This window comes from Corapipo altera, unplaced genomic scaffold, assembly GCF_003945725.1.
Source record: "Corapipo altera isolate COAL_440 unplaced genomic scaffold, ASM394572v1 61504, whole genome shotgun sequence".
Classification (NCBI taxonomy): Eukaryota; Metazoa; Chordata; class Aves; order Passeriformes; family Pipridae; genus Corapipo; species Corapipo altera.
In genome coordinates this window covers 42428-67305 of record NW_020885087.1, presented here as the reverse complement: position 1 = coordinate 67305, position 24878 = coordinate 42428, and the positions used below count along the sequence as shown (strand labels likewise).

The window sequence follows — 24878 nt, the reverse complement described above, 5'->3', positions numbered from 1 at the left end:
CAAACATTCAGTGGAGATGAAACTGGATCTGTATTTTCACCGTAATTTTGACCCTACTATGGGAACGCTGTTATTTCCCTCAGCAATCACCAAAGACTGAAAAATATTAGTGATTTGCATCACTGTGATACGGTATAGCATTTTTCAGGTATACAGTTCAACAGTTGAAATAGATGGGTTGAATTTTTAGAAAAGGTGTTTTCAAACTGAAGAATTTCTGGAAAAAAGGTAAATCTTGTGGTGCGTGGTCTGATTCTTACAGTTCAATCTTGCATGCGGGGAAAGATTCATCTTGCATAACAACAGTGCTGCTGCTTGCCAAAACCATGATGTTGAGGTCCTGCTGTTTCTCATGGGTCTCTTGGTACCATTCTCTCATCACTTCTGAGTCATGGGTTGGGATTAAGGTCACCTGCAACACAAAACAGGAGAACTCCTGAGGAATGGACAACAGAAGCAACTGATAAGAAAAATGTCTTTGTAAGAAGTCCTAACCAACAAGTATGATTCCTTTTTGGAAAGAGTGGATCAGAAAAAAAATAAATAAACATGTAGATAAGATAAAATGACTGAGAAGAAGTTTATCAAAACAAAACCTTGGTTCTCTAAGGTGCTAAGGTGCACCTTTCCAGAGAAGTAGCAGTCTGTAGTCTGCACCAATAGCTCTTCAGATTATGGCCAAATATTTTGTTTACTTATTACTTCATGTTGGAAAGGCACATGATGTTTCCAAGTGTACATGTTTACAATATAAACCATGAAACATTCCTACTTAAAAAATACAAGGTTTCCAAACTTGGATTATATAGGGTATAGCAACAAGATCAAGTAGACAAATGACCCTGTAAACCATTTCCCAATTGTTTTATTTTCCAGAGACAGGTCAGAAGGGCCAGAAATGGGGAAGCAGCTGAGTATGGTGCAGCTCTGTGCCTCACTTGGGTGTCCTCTCATATCACTGGTAAAACAAGGTGTCCAGGCTGGGAACTCCTGTCTCCAGCAGCCACTGCTCACTCCAGAGGCACTCTGGCTTCCTGTAGTTGCTTCCCATAAAAGATTAAATTTCCAGGTAGAAATACTAGCAAAGAGCCTACCTGCATGTTACTGTCCCACTGGGTCTTGCCCTCCAGCAGGGAGTCCAGAACAGCCCTGCTTGGCTCCTCAGATGCAGAATCATTCCCGCTCACCACATAGTAGGATGACCGCACCCTCTTGAAAAACTCAACATCAACATTTTTTCTATTGCTGTGGTTGGGAATGTACACCAGATCCAAATACATCGGAGGCCCTGGAGGGACCGCTGTAGAGTTTGCAGACTTACTATTCCCAGGTTCTTTGGAAATCAAACAACAAAAGAATATCACAGGCTAGTTAAAACATGCATTTGTTAATTACCACTATAACTGCTGAGATTATATTCTTAAAATTGCTAACATTAGTTAAACATTACATAGCTACAATTGTACTTCTGTGTCCCCTGAAACACTTATGGCATTACCCTCCTACATCTAATAACACATTCCAACTTTGTTGTATGCCAAGTACAATTGTACTGGGAGGAAAAAAATGGAATAAAAATAACTATATAATACAATAATAACTCACTACCACATAACCAACATTTGATTGAACCTTTCCCAGTAATATACTACTATTATCCAACAATTACTATGCGGGTCTGTGATTACTGAATTACCATTCCATAAATGGCAGTATTATTTTCCAAGTTAAGAAGTACAGCTTTTTGAAAGTCTCAGGTATGCATGATTATAAAAGCTAGGGTCACACAGAGAGCCATGCAGAAGTGGTCCTAAGATTTGGAGTATCAGCACATACCAAGACATAGTAGCTGTTAATATGCTCACTGTCTTACACATGCATCAGGAAGATACTACATGTGAGCAGAAAGAGGGGCAAAGGGGAACTTGGGAGAAAAGAGAATCTTCCTAAAGCAATTACTGCAGGAAACTGAGAACAAATGTTTGTTTGCCTGCTGGATCCTTATTTGCATACACAAACTAGCCACTTATCACAAAAAGTAAAGGGAAACATGTTTTTGCTGCTATACATAGTGTAGTATTTGTTCTAAGAAGAGGTCAAAAGGAAGTTCAAAGTTTAAACACTCACATTAAAAATACTAGCAAAAATAGCTGCTTTTGCTGCACACTGGATCACGGTGTGAACTGACAATCAGGATTCAATTAGTAATTTTACCTAGACGATCACTATTTATGTTTTATTGACCTCCTCATGATGTTACAGAGGATGAAGCTTGTTAAACTAAATTATCTGAACAACGCACTCTATTTAGGATCACATATTGTAAATACAGGAAAGTCCAATACAATTGTCTAGTGTGACCTGCCATTCATCATAAGACAATATGTCAAATAAACATCATAATATGATAAGATTTCCTGAATTAGAGAGTTTTTAACTATTTGGTTATGTTACAAAATCTTTTATCATCTTTTATCATAAAAAATCTGTGATACATCTTTCTGAATTGTGGATACCAACATTGGATAAAATATTAGACACTACATTTTACACTTAAATGTCATTATCAAATATAGTTTTGTCTTCAACACTAGAATATACCTGTGAAGTATGCTTCAAGGAAGAAGAATCTAATATAAAACTGAAGTGCCGGAGAAATGTACAGCATGAGGAACTGCACTGCTGCTTTGAAAAACATCTACTTAGAGAGACGTGCAAATAATGGTCTAAGAAAGAACAGTGGACCACTTAAAATGATGAAGCTACAGATAGCTGAATGCTGGTTTGCTTGTACTGAATCCTAGACTTACTCCTTGTAAAAAACACTCAGTAGAACATCAGTCTTGACAAGAGCAAAATCCAAGCATCCCCAAAACACTCTCTAACAAGATCTGACAGAAACAAAATATTAGCATAATGTGTCCTTCAGTAATCTAATTCATATTTCATTACTACTTGGAATATACAACATTAATTCAAAATTACACTAGTTTTCTGTATGTTTAGTCATCACTGATGGCATAAAACTTTAACTGAATTATGTGATATACATGCTCAGCTCACTGAAAGTGCTCTTACAACTGTTATATTTTTTTTAAAATACTATTTCTAAAATTAATCCATCAAAGTAATAAAAGCGTCCAATGTCTGATTGTACCTATGCCTCTCACAATATTGAATTGCATTATTTTATGTTAAGAACATTATACCTACATGAGTCTTACAATGAATAAAGTGATTTACTTTACTGATTTCACTTCACCTACAGAAGTAGTACTTTTAATTCTATTAGTTGGTTAACATTTCAGACAGTATTAAGTTCTTTATATTTGATGTACCCTCTCTAATTCTTTACATCTGAAAAAACTGACACATCAAGTTTATCAGATTTCAAAAGTTAATTCAGTAAATTTCATTCATTTAAATATAACCATAATACATCAGATTTATATTTAAAACATGAACTTTCTTTGGGGGTTTGCTACAAATCACATTGTCAGTTGATATAAAGGCAACCTAACATCACTGCAGCAACAAAGAAAATCTTAACATTAGGGAACTCCTATCTATACCTGTGGTTGCAGTCTTTGCTGACTTGTATGTTGTTGTATTTGCTGCATTCTTGGTGTCCTTGTCTTTCTCTTCCAATTGAGACTTTACTTCTGGATTAGAGATATTTTTGGTTGCTTTCTCCACAGACTCCTTCTTTTTTGGAGAAACTGTTTTGGAATTTTTGTCTAAAGATTCTTTTCCAACTGGTTTGGGTGAAGTCATTTGTTTTGATTTACCATCACTTTTTTTAACAGGAGAAGACAACTTGGTCTTAATACTCTGCTTTTTTGTCTTTGTCTTTTCTTTGAGGTCCTTCTTCAAAGGTTTACCCAAATTCTGATCAGTGGGCAAAGTCTCTGGATCAACCATGGAGACATCAGGGTGCCTAGGGGAAGGGCTGTGATCCTGCATCGGTACAGGTGGTGGGTCAATTTGTTTGTACGTAATCATCTTATCTGCCGGAATGGTTTCTGACTCTTCTTCTGAATCAATGTTAGCATCTGCAGTGATGGAAGGGCATTCCTCAGTCTCAGGGGGAACATCTGAATCAGTCTGAGATGGGGCAGACTCACTCATGGATGTGGGAGGGGTTTCGTCACACTTCTGCCCTTGCTGCTTTCCCCCAGAAGGTGGCTGAACTCTCCCAGATTGAGTTAATGGTTTCTTTTGATACTGAGACTGTTCTTCACTTGCAAACCACTCAAGGGGATTTGGGTTGATAAATGAGGGTGAAAGTTCAGTTTTAGGATGTTTATATTCGCAGGAGGACACAAGGCATAAGTCAACATCTTGACGGGATTCAGCTAAAGGTTTTCCTGGAGTAAAATGTGCACTTGCTTCATAGGAATAGCTAGTAGCTTTGGATGATCTGGTAGTTTTCCCAGTTGTCTCAAATGAGTAATCTGTGGCTTCAGGTGAACTGGTGGCTTTCCCTGTTGTCTCATAGGAATAATCTGTGGCCTGAGGTGACCTAGATTTTGAAACTGCCCCATAGGAGTAGCTAATATCCTCTGGTGACCTAACAGTTTTCTCTGTGGCCTTGTAAGAATAATTGAGTTCTTCTGGTGACCTACTGCTTTTCTCTGAATCTTCTTTTTCTGGGCTGATTAAAGGTTCTGGACTGTGCTTTGTTAGGGGTCCCTGGTAACCAAATGCTTTGACAGAGGACACTTGTAAAGATAACGAAACTGACACAGCTTCTGTGATTGCAGGAGATGAATCTGGAAAACTAGGAGAGTACAGAGGAGAAGATTCCCTTGGAGTTAATGGAGATAGGTCAGACTTTGGTGAAAGCTTTTCTCCTAGGCTCTGCATCTTTTCTGATATAAGAGAAGAATGTAGTGTCATATGTTTGGGTGGAACAGCACCTGAAAAGGTTTCTTCTGGCAGTGGTGAAGTTAACTGGGAATGTGTATGAGCTGATGAAGTCGAGGATGAAACTTCAATTTGAGAAACTGAAATAATTTCTGAAATGTCCTTCTCCTGAGAGTAAGATGACTGCTCCACAGGGGAAATCTTCCATGCAAAAATAGAGTCCTGTATATTTGAAGGGCTGTAATCTACTTCTGTTGGTCCATTTTCAGATATATGGTGTATACTAGTGCCTACAGTAGGATAGTCTGGAGATTGCCTACTAAAGTCCATTGTTAAAGACTGCTCAGGAGACTCCTGACCAAATTCTATTGACATAGTCGACTGCTCAGGAGATCTGTGATTGTGCACTGGGGTTCCTGATTTTGTAGTTTTAGGTGAGAAATCTGGTGGAGAAATTGACATGGGCCTTGGGCATTCTTCCTTAGATGGAGACATGTCTGTTTCCTGAAACGTTGTTGGTGTTTGTACAACTGACACTGAAAGGGAATCATCGACTTCAGTAGAGTGGGGTGATCCAACCTCAGCATGCAAAGAAGGAGACACATCATCAGTAGTTGGTTCTGGAAATGAACTAGTAGCAACAGACGCTGTAGAAACAGAAGCTACTCCTTCTATATGGGAATAGGTGTCTTCTGCTACAATCTCATCAACTGGAGTTGCACATGTGTCAGAAACAGTGCCTTCAGAAATTGACATTTTGGTGTCTTCTTTTAAGGAACCAAACTGACCAATATCTATTTGAGTAGGTGAGAGATCACCTACTAACTTCTGCTCATCCAAGACCAGTGAAGACTGGGAGTTGCTGGGTTCTGTATCCCCCATTTTCCTTTCTAGGCTTAAACCTTCCTTAATTACCATAAACTCCATGCTTTTTTCATCTTGTTTTTCTTGGAAAAGGTCCACAGAGCTGACTTCAGAAGCTGGACTCATCTGAACAGGTGATTTTTCTTTTTCAGGTTTACCCTCAGAAGGATTTCCATAATCTCTGGTGGAGGACTTTACATCAGCACTCAAAAATGTATCATAAGTGGTCTCTGAACCTATCAGTGGTGGACTCCGTAGAGGCAAGAGAACCTTTTCAATAGGAGATTCTAAATCTGGCACAGGCTCATCCATAGGGCTTATTCTGGGTTTTGCAGACTGATCTTTGTCTTCACTGAGTTCAAAGATAACAGGAACTTCTGTTAACTTTTCACTGGTTTCAGAGGGAAGCTGACTGGATTTTTCATCAGTGGGAGATGGATAATAAGGCGTGTGGCCAGCACTACCAGCAGCAGACTGTGAGGGAGATGCTACTTCTAACGTTTTATCATCAGGGCTTGCACAGTGCTCTTTGGCAACTTCTTGATGTACATCAGACAATGTATCAATGGATACAGGTTCAGCCAAGACCTTGATCTCACTGGGAGTGAGTGAAAAGTTCACACTGCGTTCACCCAGTGGTGTTTTGGCAATAGGTGATGGAGGGGACAAACTCTTAGCTGGGGTCTTGACTGGACTGTGTTTTCCATCATCTTCTGGATAGGCTTCTTTGATTTCTAATTTGTCAGTGCCTTGGACTTCATTTCCTTTTTGACAGTATACATCTTGGAATGCAGATTTACAGAATTTGTCTTCCTCTAATGAAGAAGGTGGCAAGATGGTAGAAGCTGAGGCATTATAGTCTTTACCTTCTGTGGCCTCTGTTTTGGATCCCTCTGATAATCCATTAAAAGCATCTGGAAGTGGAGAAAGTTTAGGTCTAGTAAATTCTTGAGAGTACAGTGATGTCTCATACTTGGTAATGTACATATATTCTTGAGAAGGTGACTCACTTTCCTCATTGTTAGTTTCATCACTCATGACATCACGGGGTGTAGACATTTCATCCATTGGAGTTGGTTCACTGGATATTTCAATGGTAGACTGTGTATAACCTGAAGTAGCAGTGAATTCCTCAGGTGGATCTTCCCTATCTTCTTCATCAGAAACAGTGGCTTCACTTTCTGAACCACCAGGTAATGTTTCATCACGAATAGAAGAAGCCAGTTCAACTGCTGGAGACTGAGGCTCTGAGTGTTTTGTTGGTGTGAGTAGACCATATTTATCTTCAACTTCACCAGCTTCTGCATCTTTGTCTACCACAGCCATCACATAATCTTCTTCAGCTTCTATTTTTTCAGTTTCCTCTTCATCTCTAATGTCTTTTGCTTTGTCTTCTTCCTCTTCTTCAGTCTCTTCAGTTTCTGCCTTTTCTACTGCTTCTTCCCTGTCTTGCTCAACCTGTTCATCTGATGCCTCATCATTTGCGTTTTCAATATATTTTTCAGCTTTAATATTAGCATCTGCTTCAGTCATTATTTCTTCTGAACTCTCTTCCATTTTTCTTGCTTTCTTCATATATGGTTTTGTGGTGACCAGTTGTGTCTTTACCTTCTCATCTTCACCTTGTTCTTCAGCTTCTTCTGTCTCTGCCTTTTCCTCATAATATCCTCCTTCATATGATTCTTCCAAGACAGTTCCCTCATCTTCAAACTTTTCATGATCATCAACCTTGTGCTTTTCCACAGATTCCAATTCTTCAGGTGTTTGTCCACACTCACCCTCAGCCTCTGTGGTGGTTACGCCTTCATCAGAGGACTCAGCAGGTCCTTCATTATCTAATTTTTCTTTTTGGACTTCAAAGGCCTCCTTTTGTTCTGTGCCAGTGAGTTTCAGTTCATCTTCTATAAGTGCAACTTGAGGTTTCATTTCTTTTATTGCTTTTATTTCTTCAGCTTTTAATTCCTCAAAATCCTTTGTTAAATCCTCTGGTGAAGACATAAGGGATCTCTCAACTTGAAGTTCTTTTTCACTAGCTGTAATTTCTGCAGCTGCTACAGTGGTGGTAGTGGTTCCAACTGCTGCAAGGGCAACTTGAGCTCCACTGATTTCAATCTCCTTCTTCACAGTCTTAATTTTTACTTTTTCCTTTGGCTTTCCAGCAGATATTGCTTCTTTTTTAGCAGGTTCCTCCTTCTTTTGTGGTTTAGGCTTTGCTGCTGGCTTTTTGACTTCAGTCGAAGGAACAGAAGTCTTCTTTGTTTCTTTAGGAACCTTCTTGATGTCTTTTCTGATTCCTTTTTCTTCCTTCTTAATTTCCTTCTCTTCTTTTTTACCTTCTTTTTTAACTTCCTTTGGTGGAACTTCTTTCTTTGCTTCCTTCTTAGTTTCCTTCTTCTCTTCCTTTTTCACCTCTTTTTTAACTTCTTGCTTAATCTCTTCTTTTTTGTGTTTTTCCTCTTTTTTGATGGGTGTTTTCTCCTCTTTTTTAGAAACCTCTTTCTTTGGTTTTTCTTTTTCCTCTTTCTTTTCTTCAGGTTTTGCTTTGACTTCCTTTTTCACTGACTTGTCCTTTACCACTTTTGGTTTTACATCTGTAACTTGTTTTTCAGGAGTTTCATATTTTACTAATTGCTCTTCTTTACTTGTTACATCTTTTTCTGCCACTATAGGTTTGGTCTCCACTTTTGCTGGTTTCTCTTTTTTAACTGGAACTTTTTCTTTGCTTTCCAATTTCTGAAGCTTTTCCAGTGCTGGACTAGGTTTTGCAGGTTCCAGTGTTTCTTCTTTAGATTCCTTTCTGACAGACTTGCTTGGTGTCTTTGCAGCAGACTTCAGACTCTCCTTGCTGTCTGTTCGCTGTTTCAATTTTGCTTGTTTCACAGATGGACTAGCAATGTTTCCAGTTAGGTCTTTTTGTGTAACCATTGGTTGTTTAAGAAAGTCTAAGTGTTTGAGTTTTTCTAGTCCTTCTAGAATATTATATTGGGTACTGTTTCCAGGAAACAGAACTCGGATTATTCTTTCTACAGGATTAGCTGGTTGCCATACAATCAGGGATGAGACAGAGGTGAAATAGGATAATGGAATGTCTAGTTCTTGGCCATTTGGTAGCAGGAATTCAGCTTCATCTTTGCTAGTACCACTCCACTGCTGCATAAAATATTGCACCTCTTTGCTATTTTTAACAGGATTAAGCACATACATCTCAAGTTTGCCAACTCCCATTTTCTGAAATAAAATGATGGGGTCAGTGGTATTCCCTACATTTCTGAAAAGAGGTTCTGGTTTCATAGACAATTTATTTAAATACTGGAGAGTAAACCAAGCTTCTTCTACACTCCTTTTTACTCTAAAGTCAGGATTCAGGTTCTTCAGGTTCTCAGGTATATTAAGGAATACGACTCCTAAATCAGGTGAGATCAGATTTTTCATCCAGTCACTGTTGGTAGTAGACCCTTGGGACTGTTCCTCTTCTAACTCAGCTATCTTTCGTTGAAGCATGCTATTGACTCCTGGCAGGTTATCATCTCCAATGTGAGTGAGTAGAATGGAATCTACTCTGTCCAAGTGCCGGATAAGTTTCCAAAAGCAAGATTTTCTTTCGGATCCTCCATTGATAAGCATGTTGAATCCATTCACTGCAAACAATGCAGAGTCCCCTCTTCCACCAGGGAAAATATAACAGCAGGGTTTGGAGAGTTTCAAGAAACCTCCTGAAGTTGGAGGTTCCAAAATGTCAAAGGGTGATGGCATTTCTACTGATTCTGACAGATACTCAGTGAATTCAGAGAGTCCTTCCATTTTGGGCAATATGGAAGCTGAGTTGAGCTTAATGTTAATAAAGTCTTGAAGGTTGTGTCTGTCAAGGTTGGAATTTTTCCATTCTCCTTCCTCAGGGCAGAAAAGAGTTAAGCTGGCTTTGTTGGCAGGGTGTGTGGTGCTCAATAATTCACCAATCTAGGGTTGTAAAACAAAACCACAAGAAGATGCATGTAAATTATTTTGTTAATGACAATTATTATCAGTACATAATGCTTCCTGATGAGATAAAATCTTTTTCATTCGCTTCTGCACTGTTGAGTACCCATCCTAGAAGCTAAAGGAACCTGTGAGCACAGTTTTCTACTGCATTTTTTTTAAATGCAAAGCTTATGAGGAAAGGTCCCTTCCTCGCGGCCTAAAGGAGGAAAGTACTCCCAGGTTCCCCCACCCCTCCTCTACCCTTTATAGGGCAGTACAAACTTTTATTTAGAGGGGATGAGGGCTATGAAGCTAATGCTGCCAGAGGTGCCACTATCTCTGCCATTGGCTCATGGGTCTCCCTGTTGCCCCTGCCCATTCAGAAGAGCCAGCCAAATATCTAAGGGAAACAGCACATCCTCTTAACAAGAAGGCAATAACTGCAGCCCAGAGAAGGCTAGCATCCTCCTGGGGCAGCTGCCTTCCTCATCCCCTCCTTACACAGGATGTATTCCACAGCACCACAGTTCTTTCTGCAGACTGACTCCTGACTCCCAGATGGTAGGACAGTTTTCCAGAATACTAAGAAATTATTTATTGCATCAAAAATGCAAACAGTTACAAGTTTTGTATTTGTGAGGCAAATATATTTATATATGTTCTATTGTTCTGGTTTTGGTTGGGGTAGAGTTAATTTTCTTCACAGTGGCTAGTATGGGGCTGTGTTTTGGATTTGTGCTGAAAACAGTGTTGATAATACAGTGATGTTTTAGCAATTGCTTAACAGTGCTTACACAGAGTCAAGGCCTTTTCTGCTTCTCACATCACACCACCAATGAGTAGGCTGTGGGTGCACAAGGAGTTGGAAGGAGACACAGCCAGAACAGCTGACCCCAACTGAGCAAAGGGATATTCCATACTGTATGATGTCATGCTCAGCATACAAAGCTGAGGGAAGAAGGAAGGGGAGGATGTGGAGTGATGGTGTTTGTCTTCTCAAGTCACCATTACTCGTGATGGAGCCCTGCTTTCTTGGCTATGGCTGAACACCTGCCTGCCCATGGGAAGCAGTGAACTAATTCTTTATTTTGCTTTGCTTGCATATGTGGCTTTTGCTTTTCCTATTAAACTGTCTGTCTCAACCAACGAGTTTTCTCACTTTTACCCCTCCGAGTCTCTTGCCCATCTCACTGTGAGGGCAGTAAGCAAGCTGGTGTATGGGGCTTAATTGCCAGATGGGGTTAAATTATGACAAATATATATAAAAATACACATTATATCATATTATGCAATATATATTATAATACTTTATATATATATATAGTTTTATAAATAAAATAATATAAATTCAAAACTAAAGAAAGAATCAGAACAAAAGTGTTATGGTTAAAATCAATCTTGTTATTATTTTTATTTTAAACACTTGGATCACAAAAGTGAAAATCTAGAATAACTCCATTAATTTTGACACTGTTTAATAACATGTGTCCTAGTTTCGGCCAGGACAGGGTTAATTTTTTACAGAAACCGGGAGAGGGGAGTGACCAGACCTTAATGTTATTTGATACCCTCTCATGTCATTGCCAGGGGTGGGGGAAAGGGACTGTCTCCGGATTTGGAGGATGTGGTGGGGGGAAACAGTTTTCCCCCTGAGGTTATAAAATGGTAAAACCCCAGGGGGTGGTGACCCTTGAGGTTTTACCCAATGAGCACTTCTGCAAAATATAAACATATCACACGCAGACCGGAAGAGAAGGTAGTTGTAGTTGTTGTTGAAGAAGTAGCCATGTTGTAGTTGGAGAGGTGACCATGTTCTGAAACCACAAGCTGAAGGGACAAGAGCCCCTCTGGGGGACCACGGTCCCCCAGCCCCCAGCTGGGGTCATAGAAATTCGGAAACAGTGTTAAACTGGACTGAGGTCTGTGACTGAGAAGTTGGAAGTTTTTTTTCTCCACCATGAGAAGCAGAAGCGGCGGCAAAAACAACACTGGCCGGAGAAAGTGACAGTGAGCCAAGAGATAAGAACTGAAGAAGCAGAAACAAGCATGCAGCCGAGCAGGAAGACACAGAGTTGTCTGAGAGAGCCGAGAAAGAGAGCCGGCAGCAGAGAGAGCAAAACTAAGCTCTACAGAGAGAGTGTTTGGGTAAGAACGGAACCAAAAACCCCAAACTCCTTTTGTGACCTTTCCTAAGTGGAGATGATGGACTCCTACTGAATGGAAGTCCTAAATGCAGCAGCACTGCAGAGAGGAGCTGAAAAACTCAGGTGTCCTGGAAAGATGGACCGGGATGATTAAAGTAATGTGGAGGGGGTGACCTTGACCCCCCTTGCCGCTGCTGCCAAACTAAGCTAGCAACCTGAGATCAGAGCACAGAAGCTCTGATAGAACTCTTGAGGCAAAGGCCTTCAACTGAAAGCTGCCTGAGATGTTCTGACTCAGGGGTGAATCCCCTGAGGAAGGGACCTTCATCGGGGTCTTACACTCCATGATATGACGCGGTGAAGTGAGTTTTGTCCCTGCTACGCAGTCCATGGAAGAGAAGACCCTCGCTTGGAGACGATGAGCCGAGAGGGCTTGGATACCCCCTTGTGTGTACTGGCAGAGATCCAGCTACAGCTGCTGCATGGAAGAGAGAGACAGAGAACCTGCTGCCTTAGAGACATTGCTGCACTGAGAGTAGAAAGGATCTTCCCTTCTTCCCTCCTGGACTTTTATTTGGAGGGGAGAAGAGATTTGATCCATTGTAAATACTGTTTTGTCATGGTAGAGTTTAGAAGTAGTTAAGATTGTATATGATGTATTATACTATTTATTTGTACAGGCATTGTAATATATAATCCCTTTCCCCCATTCTGAGTCTCATGTGGTGTCTGGAAATCCATCTCACACTAGGTTGAGATGTGGGAGGGGGGCTTGAACTCAAGAATTGGATTTTGGGACTCTCAAACCACGACAGAGGAGAAGGGTGTCCTTTTTCCAGTCGGGAGAAAACATGGTTGGGAAGAGTCAGTCAGTTTTTTTCATGTTTTTCCATGTAAATAATTTCTTTGTCTTATACCTCTTGTTATTAATATTGTTACTGTTACTGTTCGTTTTCTTACCTCATTACTGTTTCCAGTAAATTGTTCTTATCTCAACCTGTGATCTTTACCTTTTGTGCTTTCAGTCAGGGTGGGGAGGGGGAGCAAGCAGCGTCTGGTTTGGGAGAGTCTTGGTGGGGGCACTAAATTGGGGAGTACCATTCCTAAACCACGACAGCCTTATTTAACATTCAACTTGGGGCATGAAGGGTTGAGATAACAGATCTGCCTAGAGTGTGTTGGAAACAAATTTGATCTATGCATTTTTCTGTATTAGGTATGGAGCCACTGGTCACAATATTGCTTGGTTCTGATTGACAGGAAGCTGAACATGAGCCAGCAGTGTGTCCAGGTAGCCAAGAAGGCCAATGGCATCCTGGCCTGTATCAGGAATAGTGTGTCCAGCAGGACCATGGAAGTGATTCTTCCCCTGTACTCAGCACTTGTTAGGCCACACCTCGAGTACTGTGTCCAGTTCTGGGCCCCTCAGTTCAGGAAGGATATTGAGGTGCTGGAACATGTCCAAAGAAGAGCAACGAGGCTGGTGAAGGGACTTGAGCACAAGTTTTATGAGGAGAAGCTGAGGGAGCTGGGGTTGCTTAACCTGGAGAAGGCTCAGGGGAGACCTTATCACTCTCTAGAACTACCTGAAAGGAGGTTGTAACCAGGTGAGTATCTGTCTCTTCTCCCAGGCAACTAGCAGTAGGACAAGAGGGCACAGTCTTAAGCTGCACCAGCGGAGGTTTCAGTTAGACATTAGGAAGAAATTCTTCACAGAGAGAGTGATTGGACTACGGAATGGGCTGCCCAAGGAGATGGCGGAGTCACCATCCCTAGAGGTATTTAGGAAGAGACTGAATGTGGGACTTAGTGCTATGGTCTAGTAGACAAGGTAATGTTAGGTCAAAGGTTGGACTCGATCATCTCAGAGGTCTTTTCCAACCAAGTTGATTCTGTGATTCTCTGTGATTGGTCTGTTCATGTGGGTGTGGTACCCAATCCTGTATATACTCCTGTATGTGCTCCTTGCGGTGTTCTTTTTCAGAGTAGGGAGAGGGATCAGGATTGCTTTGTTGATGTATTGTGGGATATCAGTTTATGACATGATAACATCAAGGGCAATGAGGGTCATTTAGGATGTGTATTCAGTGTTGCTCTCCTACCCTTACCTCAGGCAGTACCTTTGGGAGTCCATTAATAATCATACCCAGTCTGTGGGGGGAACAGGGGAGTATGATCTTTCTCAACTTTTCACTCCCTTTTCCTCATTCACACCTGTTAAAACAGCTTTTGAGAATTTTGAATTCCTTTTGGATGTTAAAAAAAGCATGTTCTTATTGCTAAGTCTGCCAGATCTCCTCAGCATGATCCACACCATGTTTAGAGTCAGGACAGAGATTTCTAGGGAGGTTATACAGAGATCTGCCCTGAGGATGGATAGTCATGAGTGGCATGGAATGTGGGAGGACATGGGCCAGTATTTGGAGGATTATTGTTTTCCAATGGTTTGAAAGTTCACCCCTGAACAAATACAGGACCCTGTTAAAGGGATAAAATATGTGATGAAAAAATGCTGTGGCAGTTCCAGAGAGGCACGAAGTTATGCAATGTGCTGGGCCCTGGCTACTATTTATTGGACACTGCTCATCACTAGACAGCACCCTCAGGGGGAGGAGGAGGAAAGAAGACCAACAGGTACCATACCCACTCAAACTGCAGATGAACCAGAGGAACAACCCGTGCCAGTAGCGGTTGCCCCTATACAGAAGAAGAAATCCAAGACAAAATCAGTTCACTGAGTGAGGGATAAAGAGGAAGCAGGGCCCTCAGAACAGGAGGAAGAGGCAGGGCTGGAGATAATCACCTGATCCCTATCCCCGGGTGAGCTATGAGATATGTGAAAAGATTTCAACTGCCAGTCAGGAGAGCCCCTGGTGACCTGGCTGCTCCAATGCTGGGATATTGTGGCCCACAGTATGAAACTAGATGGTAGTGAAGCCAAGCAACTGGGATCCCTGTCCCAGGATGTGGGCATTGACAAGGGGATTGGGAAGAGGACAGAAACTCTCAGCCTCTGGAGGCGACTCCTGTCAAGCATGAGGGAAAGGTATTCTCTCAAGGATGATCTAGTAGTGCACCCAGGTAGGTAGAATGCCATGGAGAAAGGTATCCAGCACCTGAGAGAATGAGCTGTGGTGGAGGTAATCTATAGGGATTCAAATAACAATCAGTCCCCTGTAGATCCAGATGAGGTCCAGTGTACACGATCCATGTGGTAGAAGTTTGTACAGAGCGTACCATTGTCATGCACCAACTCATTGGCACTGATGTCAATGAAAGAAGGAGAACAAACAGTGCTTCAGGTGACTACCCAACTACAGCAATATGAAGATCATCCTTTTGCTCCCTATCAACCTGCATCTTGGCTGTGGAAAGACTGACCAAGACTGTGGACATATTCGAAAGACTCGAGAAAACTAGAGAGGAAATATCTCATGCCTCACCAGTATGGACCGGAGTCTCTGCTATTGGAAGCAAGCACCCCCCTGCTCAAGAGAGAGGGTGCACACCACGATGTAATCTGTGGTTTTACCTGCATGACCACAGAGAGGACATAAGGAAGTGGGATGGAAAACCCACATCTGCCCTAGCAGCACAAGTACATCAGTTGAGAGGAAGAACAACAACCACAAACAAACAAACAACAACCAAATTCTTCAAGGATAAATGCTGCTCCAATTTCCAGTGGGCAAGTCCTGAGACAGAACATGAGGGCTGATGTTACTTCCAATCCGCTTGAAGGGACCTCCAGTTCCTATTTACAAGAAATGAGCAACGAGTACTATGACCAGAACCAGAGGGACCCTGCCTCCAACCACATGGGGGAAAGGGACAATTAGATCTATTGGACTGTGTGGATCTGATGACCTGGCTCATCAGACCCACAGGAGTATAAAGCCTTAGTTGACACCAGCACACAATGTACCCTGATGCCATCAAGATATGTAGGGGCAGAATCCATCTCTATTTCTGGGATGACAGGGGGATCCCAACAGCTGACTGTACTGGAAGCTGAAGTGAGCTTGACTGGGAATGAATGGCAAAAACACCCCATTGTGACTGGCTCGGAGGTCCCGTGTATCCTTGGCATAGATGATCTCAGGAGAGGGTATTTCAAGGACCCAAAAGGGCATCGTTGGGCTTTTGGGATAACTACTCTGGAGACAGAGGAAATTATACCACTGAATACCTTGCCTGGTCTCTCAGAGGACCCTTCTGCTGTGGGAGTGCTGAGGGTCGGAGAACAATGGGTAACAATCGCTATCAAAATAGTGCAGTCAAAAATACCGCACCAACCAGGACTCTGTGACCTCCCCATTCATGAGATGATTTGTGAACTGGAGAACCAGGAAGTGGTCAACAAGACTCACTCATCCTTTAATAGTCCTACATGGCCAGTGCCTAAGTCCAACGGAGAGTGGAGACTGGCAGTAGACTATCATGGCCTGAACGAAGTCACACCACCACTGAGTGCTGCTGTGCCTTACATGCTGGAAATTCAGTACGAACTGGAGTCCAAGGCAGCAAAATCATATGCCACCATTGACATTTCTAATGTATTTTTCTCCATTCCACTCCAGCAGAGCACAGGGTACAGTTTACTTTCACCTGGATGGGTGCCCAGTACACCTGGAACTGACTGCCCCAGGGGTGGAAACACAGCCCCACTATTTGCCATGTACTGTTCCAGACTGCACTGGAAAAGGGTGAGGTTCCAGAACACTTGCCATACATTGATGACATCATTGTGTGGGGCAACACAGCAGAAGAAGTTTTTGAGAAAGGGGAGAAGATAATCCAGATCCTCCCGAAGACCAGTTTTGCCATAAAACAAAGTAAGGTCAAGGGACCTGCCCAGGAAATTAATTTCTTAGGAGTAAAATGACAAGATGGATGTAGTTAGATTACAATGGATGTGGTCAACAAAATAGCAACTATGTCCCCACCAACCACCAAAAAGGAAACACAAGCTTTTCTATGCACTGTGGATTTTTGGAGGATGCATATCCCAGAGTACAATCAGATTGTAAACCCTCTCTATGTGACCTGGAAGAAGAATGATTTCAAGTGGGGTCTGGAACAACAAGAAGCTTTTGAACAAATAAACAGGAGATTGTTCATGCAATAGCCCTTGGACCAGTCAGGACAGGACAAGATGTAAAAAATATGCTCTACACTGCATCCGGGGAGAATGGTCCTTCCTGGAGCCTCTGGCAAAAAGTACCCAGGGAGACTCGAGGGCATGTTACACCACTGTTACACCCCGACTGAAAAAGAGATCCTGGCACCTTATCAAGGGGTTTGAGCTGCTTCAGAAGTGATTGGCACTGAAGCACAGCTCCTCCTGGCACCCCGACTGCCATTGCTGGGGTGGATGTTCAAAGGGAAAGTCCCTTCCACACATCATGCCACTGATGCTACATGGAGTAAGTGGATCATGATGAGCACACAGCAAACTTGAATAGGAAATCCCAATTGCCCAGGGACCTTAGAAGTCACCATGAACTGGAGGAGGAAAAGGTGATGTGCTGAGGAGGCCCAACTATACAGTCAGCAACCAGAAAATGACAAGTGATATGCTCTCTTCACTGACATTTCCTGACGTATTGTAGGGATACATAAAAAATGGAAAGCTGCCTTATGGAGTCCTATGCAGTGAGTTGCAGAAGCTTTTGAGGGACAAGATGGATCAAGTCAGGTTACAGAGTTGAAAGTCATCCAACTGGCTTTAGATATCCCTGAACGAGAGAAATGGCCAGTGCTCTCCCTCTACATTGACTCCTGGATGGTAGCAAATATTCTGTGGGAGTGGATTGACCAATGGAAAAAGACCAATTGGCAGCACAGAGGTAAACCCTTTTGGGCTGCTGAATTGTGGCAAGACATTGCTGCCCAGGTAGAGAGGTTGGCTGTATAAGTCCGTCATGTAGATGCACCCATACCCAAGAGTCAGGCTACTGAAGAACATTGCAACAACAGACCAGTGGATTGGACTGCCAAGATTAGTGCCTCAGGTGGATCAGGACTGGCGACATAAGGGTGAATTATTTCTGGCTTGGATGGGCCCATGATGCAACATATAGATGGGCTTGTTATCAAGAGGTAGACTTAACCATGGACACTATCTCCCAGGTTATCCATAACTGTGAAACATGCGGTGCAATCAAGCAGGCCAAGAGGGTAAAACCCTTGTGGTATGGTGGATGATGGTCGAAATTTAAATGTGGGGAGGCCTTTCAGATTGATTACATCACACTTCCACAGATACACCAAGGCAAGTGCTGCGTGCTCACAATGGTGGAAACAACCACTGGATGACTGGAGATGTACCCTGTGCCTCACACCACTGCCTGGAACACCCTCTTGGGCCTTGAAAAGCAAGTCCTGTGGCAACATGGCACCCCAGAAAGAGTTGAGTCAGAGAACAGGACACATTTCAAAAATAACCTCAGACAGTTGGGCCAGAGAGCACGGTATTGAGTGGGTATATCATATTCCCTATCATGCAACAGTACAATGGACTGTTAAAAAACACATTGAAAGCAATGTGTGGTGGGACCTTCAAACATTGGGATACACATTTAGCGAAGGCCACCTGGTTAGTTAACACTACATGCTCTACCAGTTGAACTGACCCTGCCCAATCAAACCTCCACGTACTGTAGAAGGGGATAAAGTCCCCATGGTGCATATGAGGAATGTGTTAGGGAAGACTTTGGAGTAGTCCTGCCTCAAGCAAAGGCAAACCCATCTGTGGGATTGTTTTTGCTCAAGAACCTGGGTGTACTTGATAGGAAATGCAGAAGGATGGGGAAACATAATGTGTACCTCAAGGGGATTTGATTTTTGGGTGAGAACAGTCTGTAATGTTGAATTGTATAATATTGGTTGCTGAATGACACTGCTGTAACTACCATGGACAATGAGGATGAACTGCTCTAGATACACCAGTCATGAACTCCTGATGCAGCTTGCAACCAGCCAACAGCACACCAGCTCTGCTGCCCTGGAAGACAACTAGGACATATAGAACCCACAGTCATGAACTAAATGAACTCAACAGACATCTTGGTGGGACAGTCATTGACTATGGAAATGATACCTGTACTTGTGTGTATATATATTTATATATATAAAAGTATATGTATATAGTTGGAAGGATTTGGGCATGCCGTAGATGGTAAAGAATAAGGGATGGATAATGTCCTGGTTCTAACCAGGACAGGGTTAATTTTTTACAGTAGATGGGAGGGGGGCATGACCAGACCCTAATGTTATTTGATACCACCTCACATCATTGCCAGAGGTGGGGGAAAATGACTCTCTGGTTTTGGAAGAGAAGGGCATCCCTTTTCCGGTCAGGATACAAACATGGTCAGGAAGAGCCAGTCGGTATTTGTCATGGTTTCCTGTGCAAATAATTTCTTTGTCTTATACCTTTTGTTATTAATATTGTTGCTGTTACTGTTCGTTTTCTTATCTCATTGCTGTTTCCAGTAAATTGTTCTTAACCCATGATCTTTGCCTTTTGTGCTTTCACTCGGGGAGGGGGGAGGGGGAGCGAGCAGTGTCTGGTTTGGGAGAGTCTTGGTGGGGTCACCTAAACTGGGTAGTACCATTCCTAAATCACAACAACATGCTAGTACCAAAATGATCTACTGAAATAAAGGCACAGAAAACAATAAGTTCTATGCCATAGTATGAAGAGCTATTGCTCTATTCTAATCTGAACTAAAAAGCAATATTTGGTGGTTCCACATAAATATGCAAATAAACATGAAAGGGTATGATATACTTTATATCTTCTCCCAGTTCCACAGACACATTTGACTTTTTACAGGAAATTAGATCAAATGTAGCCCATTTCTGTTGTATTTGCTTTTAACAAAGAGACCATCAAATTATGTAAACATTATAGAATTAATTCAGGCATAAAATTCAATGCAAAACATACCCACGTGGTAGTATCATGCAAAATATCACAACCTTCTTTGCAGACACTCAATTGTGAGTTCAAGCTATAGGAACATTTTTCATAAAGATGATATAGATTAGGTTACAGCTGAATAATTTGAAAGTCATGGACTGCAAACCGAATCAGCAGAAGAAATGAATATATAAAAAAAGATACTTGATTGCAGCAGATCTCTGTGGGCCTCTGTGTGTCTATATCTTGCTTCCTTTCTTTGTGTTAGGTAATTTATTTTCAGCACTTACCAATAATAAAATGCACCAAAGAAAGTGGCTGTTATCTACAGAAAAATTATCAAACCAATAACTAAATGAAGCAGAAAGTACTTATTTTCTATCTTTCTTTGTTGTATTGAAACCATTTTATATGAATATAAATAAATCTCCACTAGGTCAGACATGGCTTTGTCTGTAAAAAAGCAAAGAAAAAAACACAGTAAAACTTCTCTCAACCAGTTCCTCCAGATCCCTTTCTGCAGAGCTGCTGTCTAGCCACTCCTCTTACAATCTATACTCATATCTGGTTTTACTCTGTCCCAGGTGCAGAATCCAGCATTTGGACTTGTTAAATTTCATTGTCCAATGCTCTGATCTATCTAGATCCCTCTGCAAGGCCTCTCGTCCATCAAGACAATCAACAGCACCTCCCACTTTAGTATCATCAACAAATTTGCTAATGGTCCATGCAACTCCTGCATGCAGATTGTTGATAAATATATTGAACAGAACTGGCCCTGGAAGTGAGCCCTGAGGAACACCACTAGTGACTGGGCACCAGCCAGATATAGTCCCATTCACTACAACCCTTTGAGCCCTGCTCTTTAGCCAGTTCTTCACCCGGCACACCATATACCTGCTCATCTCATAGTTGGACAACTTGTCCATAAGGATGCTGTGAGGGACAATCTCAAAGGCCTTACTAAAATTCAGAAAACCTACATCCACCTCTTTCCCTTCATCCACTAGGTGGATGATGACCTTATTGCAGGTCTACATCATCTCTGGGCAACCTGTTCCAGTATTTCACCACTCTCATTGTAAAAAAAATTATTTCTTATATCTAGTCTAAATCAACCCTCTTTTAGTTTAAAACCATTACGCCTTGTCCTATTGCAACAGACTCTGCTAAATGTCTGTCCCCAAATGAATACAACAAGATCACACTGGAGCTCATGCAAACTTTGCTTTTTCAGTGCTCAACTTTCAAACTCACTCTGCTGAAATGCTCCTATTTAATATTGGGAACTGTCAGGGATGACAGCGGGTCTGTTAGCTCTTTGGAAGAAGATTTTGACCTGAGAAAGTTACGGGTGTATCGTTGAGATAGGAGACGTATGTACGCAAACCTGGCTGAAAGAAGACAGCTGTGGAGTGCTTAGGTTTGGTCCTGTGAGAACTCCAGCTTTGGCCTTGAGCTTTGCCAACAGTATTACTAACAAATAATAGTTAATTAAAAAATACAATCACCTGCCTGCCTTCTGATGCTTGCTAACATGGGATATAAAAAGACTTGTGGGAAATAATAAAGAGACTGGTACTTTACTCAGTACTAGACTGTTTGTGTTTTTCTTTACTTTTGACCGCCGCAACAATAACAGGGAACTAAATACCTAGAAACACAACCATATAGTTTATTTAAATATATACTTTACATAGCAGCCAAATTAAGTGTGACAGCTTGTTTACTATGGATTCTTGCCCTATGAGAACTTTCAGACACAGTACATTAAACAAGACAGCAAAATAACAAGTCATGAAAGAAACAGCATTGATATGCTTCATTCTTATATTTTTCGTCTCTAAATCCCACAAAATTTACAGATTTCACTATAAAAATTTTAAACACTACAGTAAAGAAACCAAACAGGTGGTGCAAAAAAACTACAACCATTCCAACAGATAGCCTCTGTTTTATTTAATGTCACTTATTACTTAGCTGCCAGCAGCTGTCAAATTTGACTGCTTTGTATGTACACCTTAGATAAACAAACTGTGTATTTTAAATACAACACTATCTCCTTCCATTGTCAAAATGGTCCTTGGTTTTCTGTTTCTTGAAGCTACAATTTAATCCCTCAAATGAAAATATAATTCTTTTGTGAAGAAACGTACATCAAAACTAAAGTAAATGAAATGTCTTGAAAGAAAGCCTATAACGAAGAGTAAAAACCATCAGTATTAGTTAACCAATGCTAATTCTAACAACACAGAGGGCCATTTTTAATCTTTTAAAACCTTGTGCCATCACATGACAATATATGGAAAACACTTTTCCGAACACACCTCTTGATCCGTGAAGATCTCAATGAAACTATGGAAGGAGAAAGTCCCTGACTGGAGAATGAGTTCTCCTGTGTTTTCAAAGCACTGCCCAGTGAGTACAAGGAGCTTGTGTCTTGCAACATCTGTGATCATTAAGCGCACCTAAAGTGAAGGAGAAAAACACATCAGTAATGGGAGTTACCACGTTTGTACATTCCTCTGAGAACATAAGGTTTACCTCATCTAATTTAAAACATATTTTGCACCAAAGTCTCCATAGGGCCGTCAAAATATTTCAAGTTTTGGAGTGTTTTTATTGTCTAGAGCTTGATGATGGTGACGACTGAGTTGAGTGTTTATGGTTAAGAATCAGGGGGAAAGCCAACAAGGCAGATATCCGGATGGGAGTTTGTTATAGACCACCCAATCAGGATGAAAAGGCAGATGAAATGCAGTTGGGACAATTCTTGTGATTGCTAGCTCTTGTTCTTCTAGGGGTCTTCAACTTACCAGATGTCTGCTGGAAATACAGCAGAGGGAAAACAGCCTAGGAGATTCCTGCAGTGTGTGCAAGAAAACTTCCTGACACAGCTGGTGAGGGAACCAGCTAGGGAAGGTGCCTCCCTGGATGTCCTGTTTGTGAACAGAGAAGGACTGGTGGGTGATGTGATGGTTGGAGGATCTCTTGGGCATAGCAATGATGAAATGGTAGAATCATAGAATTAACTGAGTTGGAAGGGACCTCCGAGATCATCAAGTCCAACCCTTGATCCACTACCGCTGCGGTTGCTAGACCATGGCACTAAGCATCACATCCAGTCTTATCTTAAAAACCTCCAGGGATGGAGAATCCGTTACTTCACTGGGCAACCCATTCCAATGTCTCATTACCCTCTCTGTAAAGAAATTCTTCCTAATATCTAACCTAAACCTCCCCTGGCACAACTTGAGACCATGCCCTCTTGTCTTGCTGATAGTTGCCTGGGAGAAGAGACCAACCCTCACCTGGTTACAACCTCCTTTCAGGTAGTTGTAGAGAGTGATGAGGTCTCCCCTGAACCTTCTCTTCTCCAGGCTGAACAATCCCAGCTCCCTCAACCTCTCCTCATAGGACTTGTGCTTGAGTCCCTTCACCAGCCTTGTTGCTCTTCTCTGGACCTGCTCCAGCACCTCAATATCCTTCCTGAACTGAGGAGCCCAGAACTGGACATAGTACTTGAGGTGTGGCCTCACCAGTGCTGAGTACAAGGGAAGAATCACTTCCTTGGACCTGTTGACCACATTGTTCCTAATACAGACCAGGATGCCCTTGGCCTTCTTGGCCACCTGGGCACACTGCTGGCTCATGTTCAGCTTCCTGTCAATCCAAACTCCCAGGTCCCTCTCTGCCTGGCTGCTCTCCAGCCACTCTGTGCCCAACCTGTAGCGCTGCATGGGGTTGTTGTGGTCAAAGTGCAGGACCCAACACATGGCCTTGTTGAACCTCATCCCGTTGGAATCAGCCCAACTCTCCAGCCTATCCAGGTCCCTCTGCAGAGCCCTCCTGCCTTCCAGTTGATCAACACTCCCCCCGAACTTAGTGTCATCTGCAAATTTGATGATGGTAGACTCAATCCCCTCATCTAAATCATCAATAAAGATATTAAATAGAACTAGGCCCAACACTGATCCCTGGAGGACACCACTAGTGACCGACCACCAACTGGATGCAGCACCGTTCTCCACCACTCTCTGGGCCCGGCCATCCAACCAGTTCCTAACCCAGCAGAGAGTGCCCCTGTCCAAACCGTGGGCTACCAGTTTTTTCAGGAGTATGCTGTGGAAGACGGTGTCAAAGGTTTTGCTGAGGTCCAGACAGACCACATCCACAGTCTTCCCCTCATCCACCAGGAAGTCACCTGATCATAAAAGGAGATCAGGTTGGTCAGACAGGACCATCCTGTAGGTGCTCTGTGATTGCACTGAGGATGATCTACTCCATAACCTTGCCAGGCACTGAGGTCAGGTTGACGGGCCTATAGTTTCCCGAGTCCTCCTTCTGGCCCTTTTTGTGGATTGACATGACATTCGCCAACTTCCAATCATCTGGGACCTCCCCAGTGAGCCAGGACTGTTGGTAAATGATGGAGAGCGACTTGACGAGCTCTTCCGCCAGCTCCCGCATCACCCTTGAGTGGATCCCATCTGGTCCCATAGACTTGTGGGGATCCAAGCAACTCAGTAGGTCGCTAACTGTTTCCTTCTGGATTACAGGAGGGCTGTTCAGATTCTTATCTATTTCTACAAGCTCCAGAAACCAACTGTCCTCAGGACAACCTGTCTTACTGTTGAAAACTGAGACAAAGATGTCAGAGACTGAAACGGTTAATGATTTATGCATTCTAGGAGATTTTTGCAGGCTTTTGACCTCTGATGGGCAGTTGGGCCCATCAATCCCTCCAGTACTGAAGGTGTCAAGCCCTGAAAAGGCAGGACCTCTGATGGTCCATCAAAGCCGATCACCCCCTCTGCCAATCTTGAAAGGTGGGAACCAGGTCAGACACAGAAACTCTGCGCAGGCCCAGGGAGAGTTTGGAGGCTCGAGGCATGGTCCGTGACACTAACCATGGATATAATAACTCATAACTTCTTGGCATGTGGGGACTTCCCTCCTTTACCCCCAGCAAATCAAGACCATCACTTCAACTGACAGACAGGAAAATGGCAACTACCAAGTGTCATCGCTGGACCCCGTGACTATATGCGTTTTTTCCACTCTCATCTTTTCTTTTTCCTTACTGTCCCTTACTCTTATCCTGTTATTCTTTCCCC

The 24878-nt window shown here is 42.4% G+C and overlaps 1 protein-coding gene and 1 long non-coding RNA gene across 2 annotated transcripts; both read right to left on the bottom strand.

Moving 5' to 3' along the window:
- Window positions 1–256: 256 nt before the first annotated feature.
- Window positions 257–22223, bottom strand: LOC113960155 (microtubule-associated protein 1B-like). Its single transcript, XM_027669551.1, has 4 exons — window positions 22089–22223; window positions 3573–9687; window positions 1095–1333; window positions 257–412 (listed from the first exon to the last, which is right to left on the bottom strand). Exons 1-4 carry the CDS (start codon window positions 22218–22220, stop codon window positions 257–259), a joined length of 6642 nt encoding a protein of 2213 aa, XP_027525352.1. The 5' UTR covers window positions 22221–22223.
- Window positions 10628–17161, bottom strand: LOC113960156. The gene is made up of 3 exons (XR_003531985.1): window positions 17086–17161; window positions 15142–15148; window positions 10628–10638 (listed from the first exon to the last, which is right to left on the bottom strand). It is a non-coding gene; the product is annotated as an uncharacterized LOC113960156 (long non-coding RNA).
- Window positions 22224–24878: the final 2655 nt, after the last annotated feature.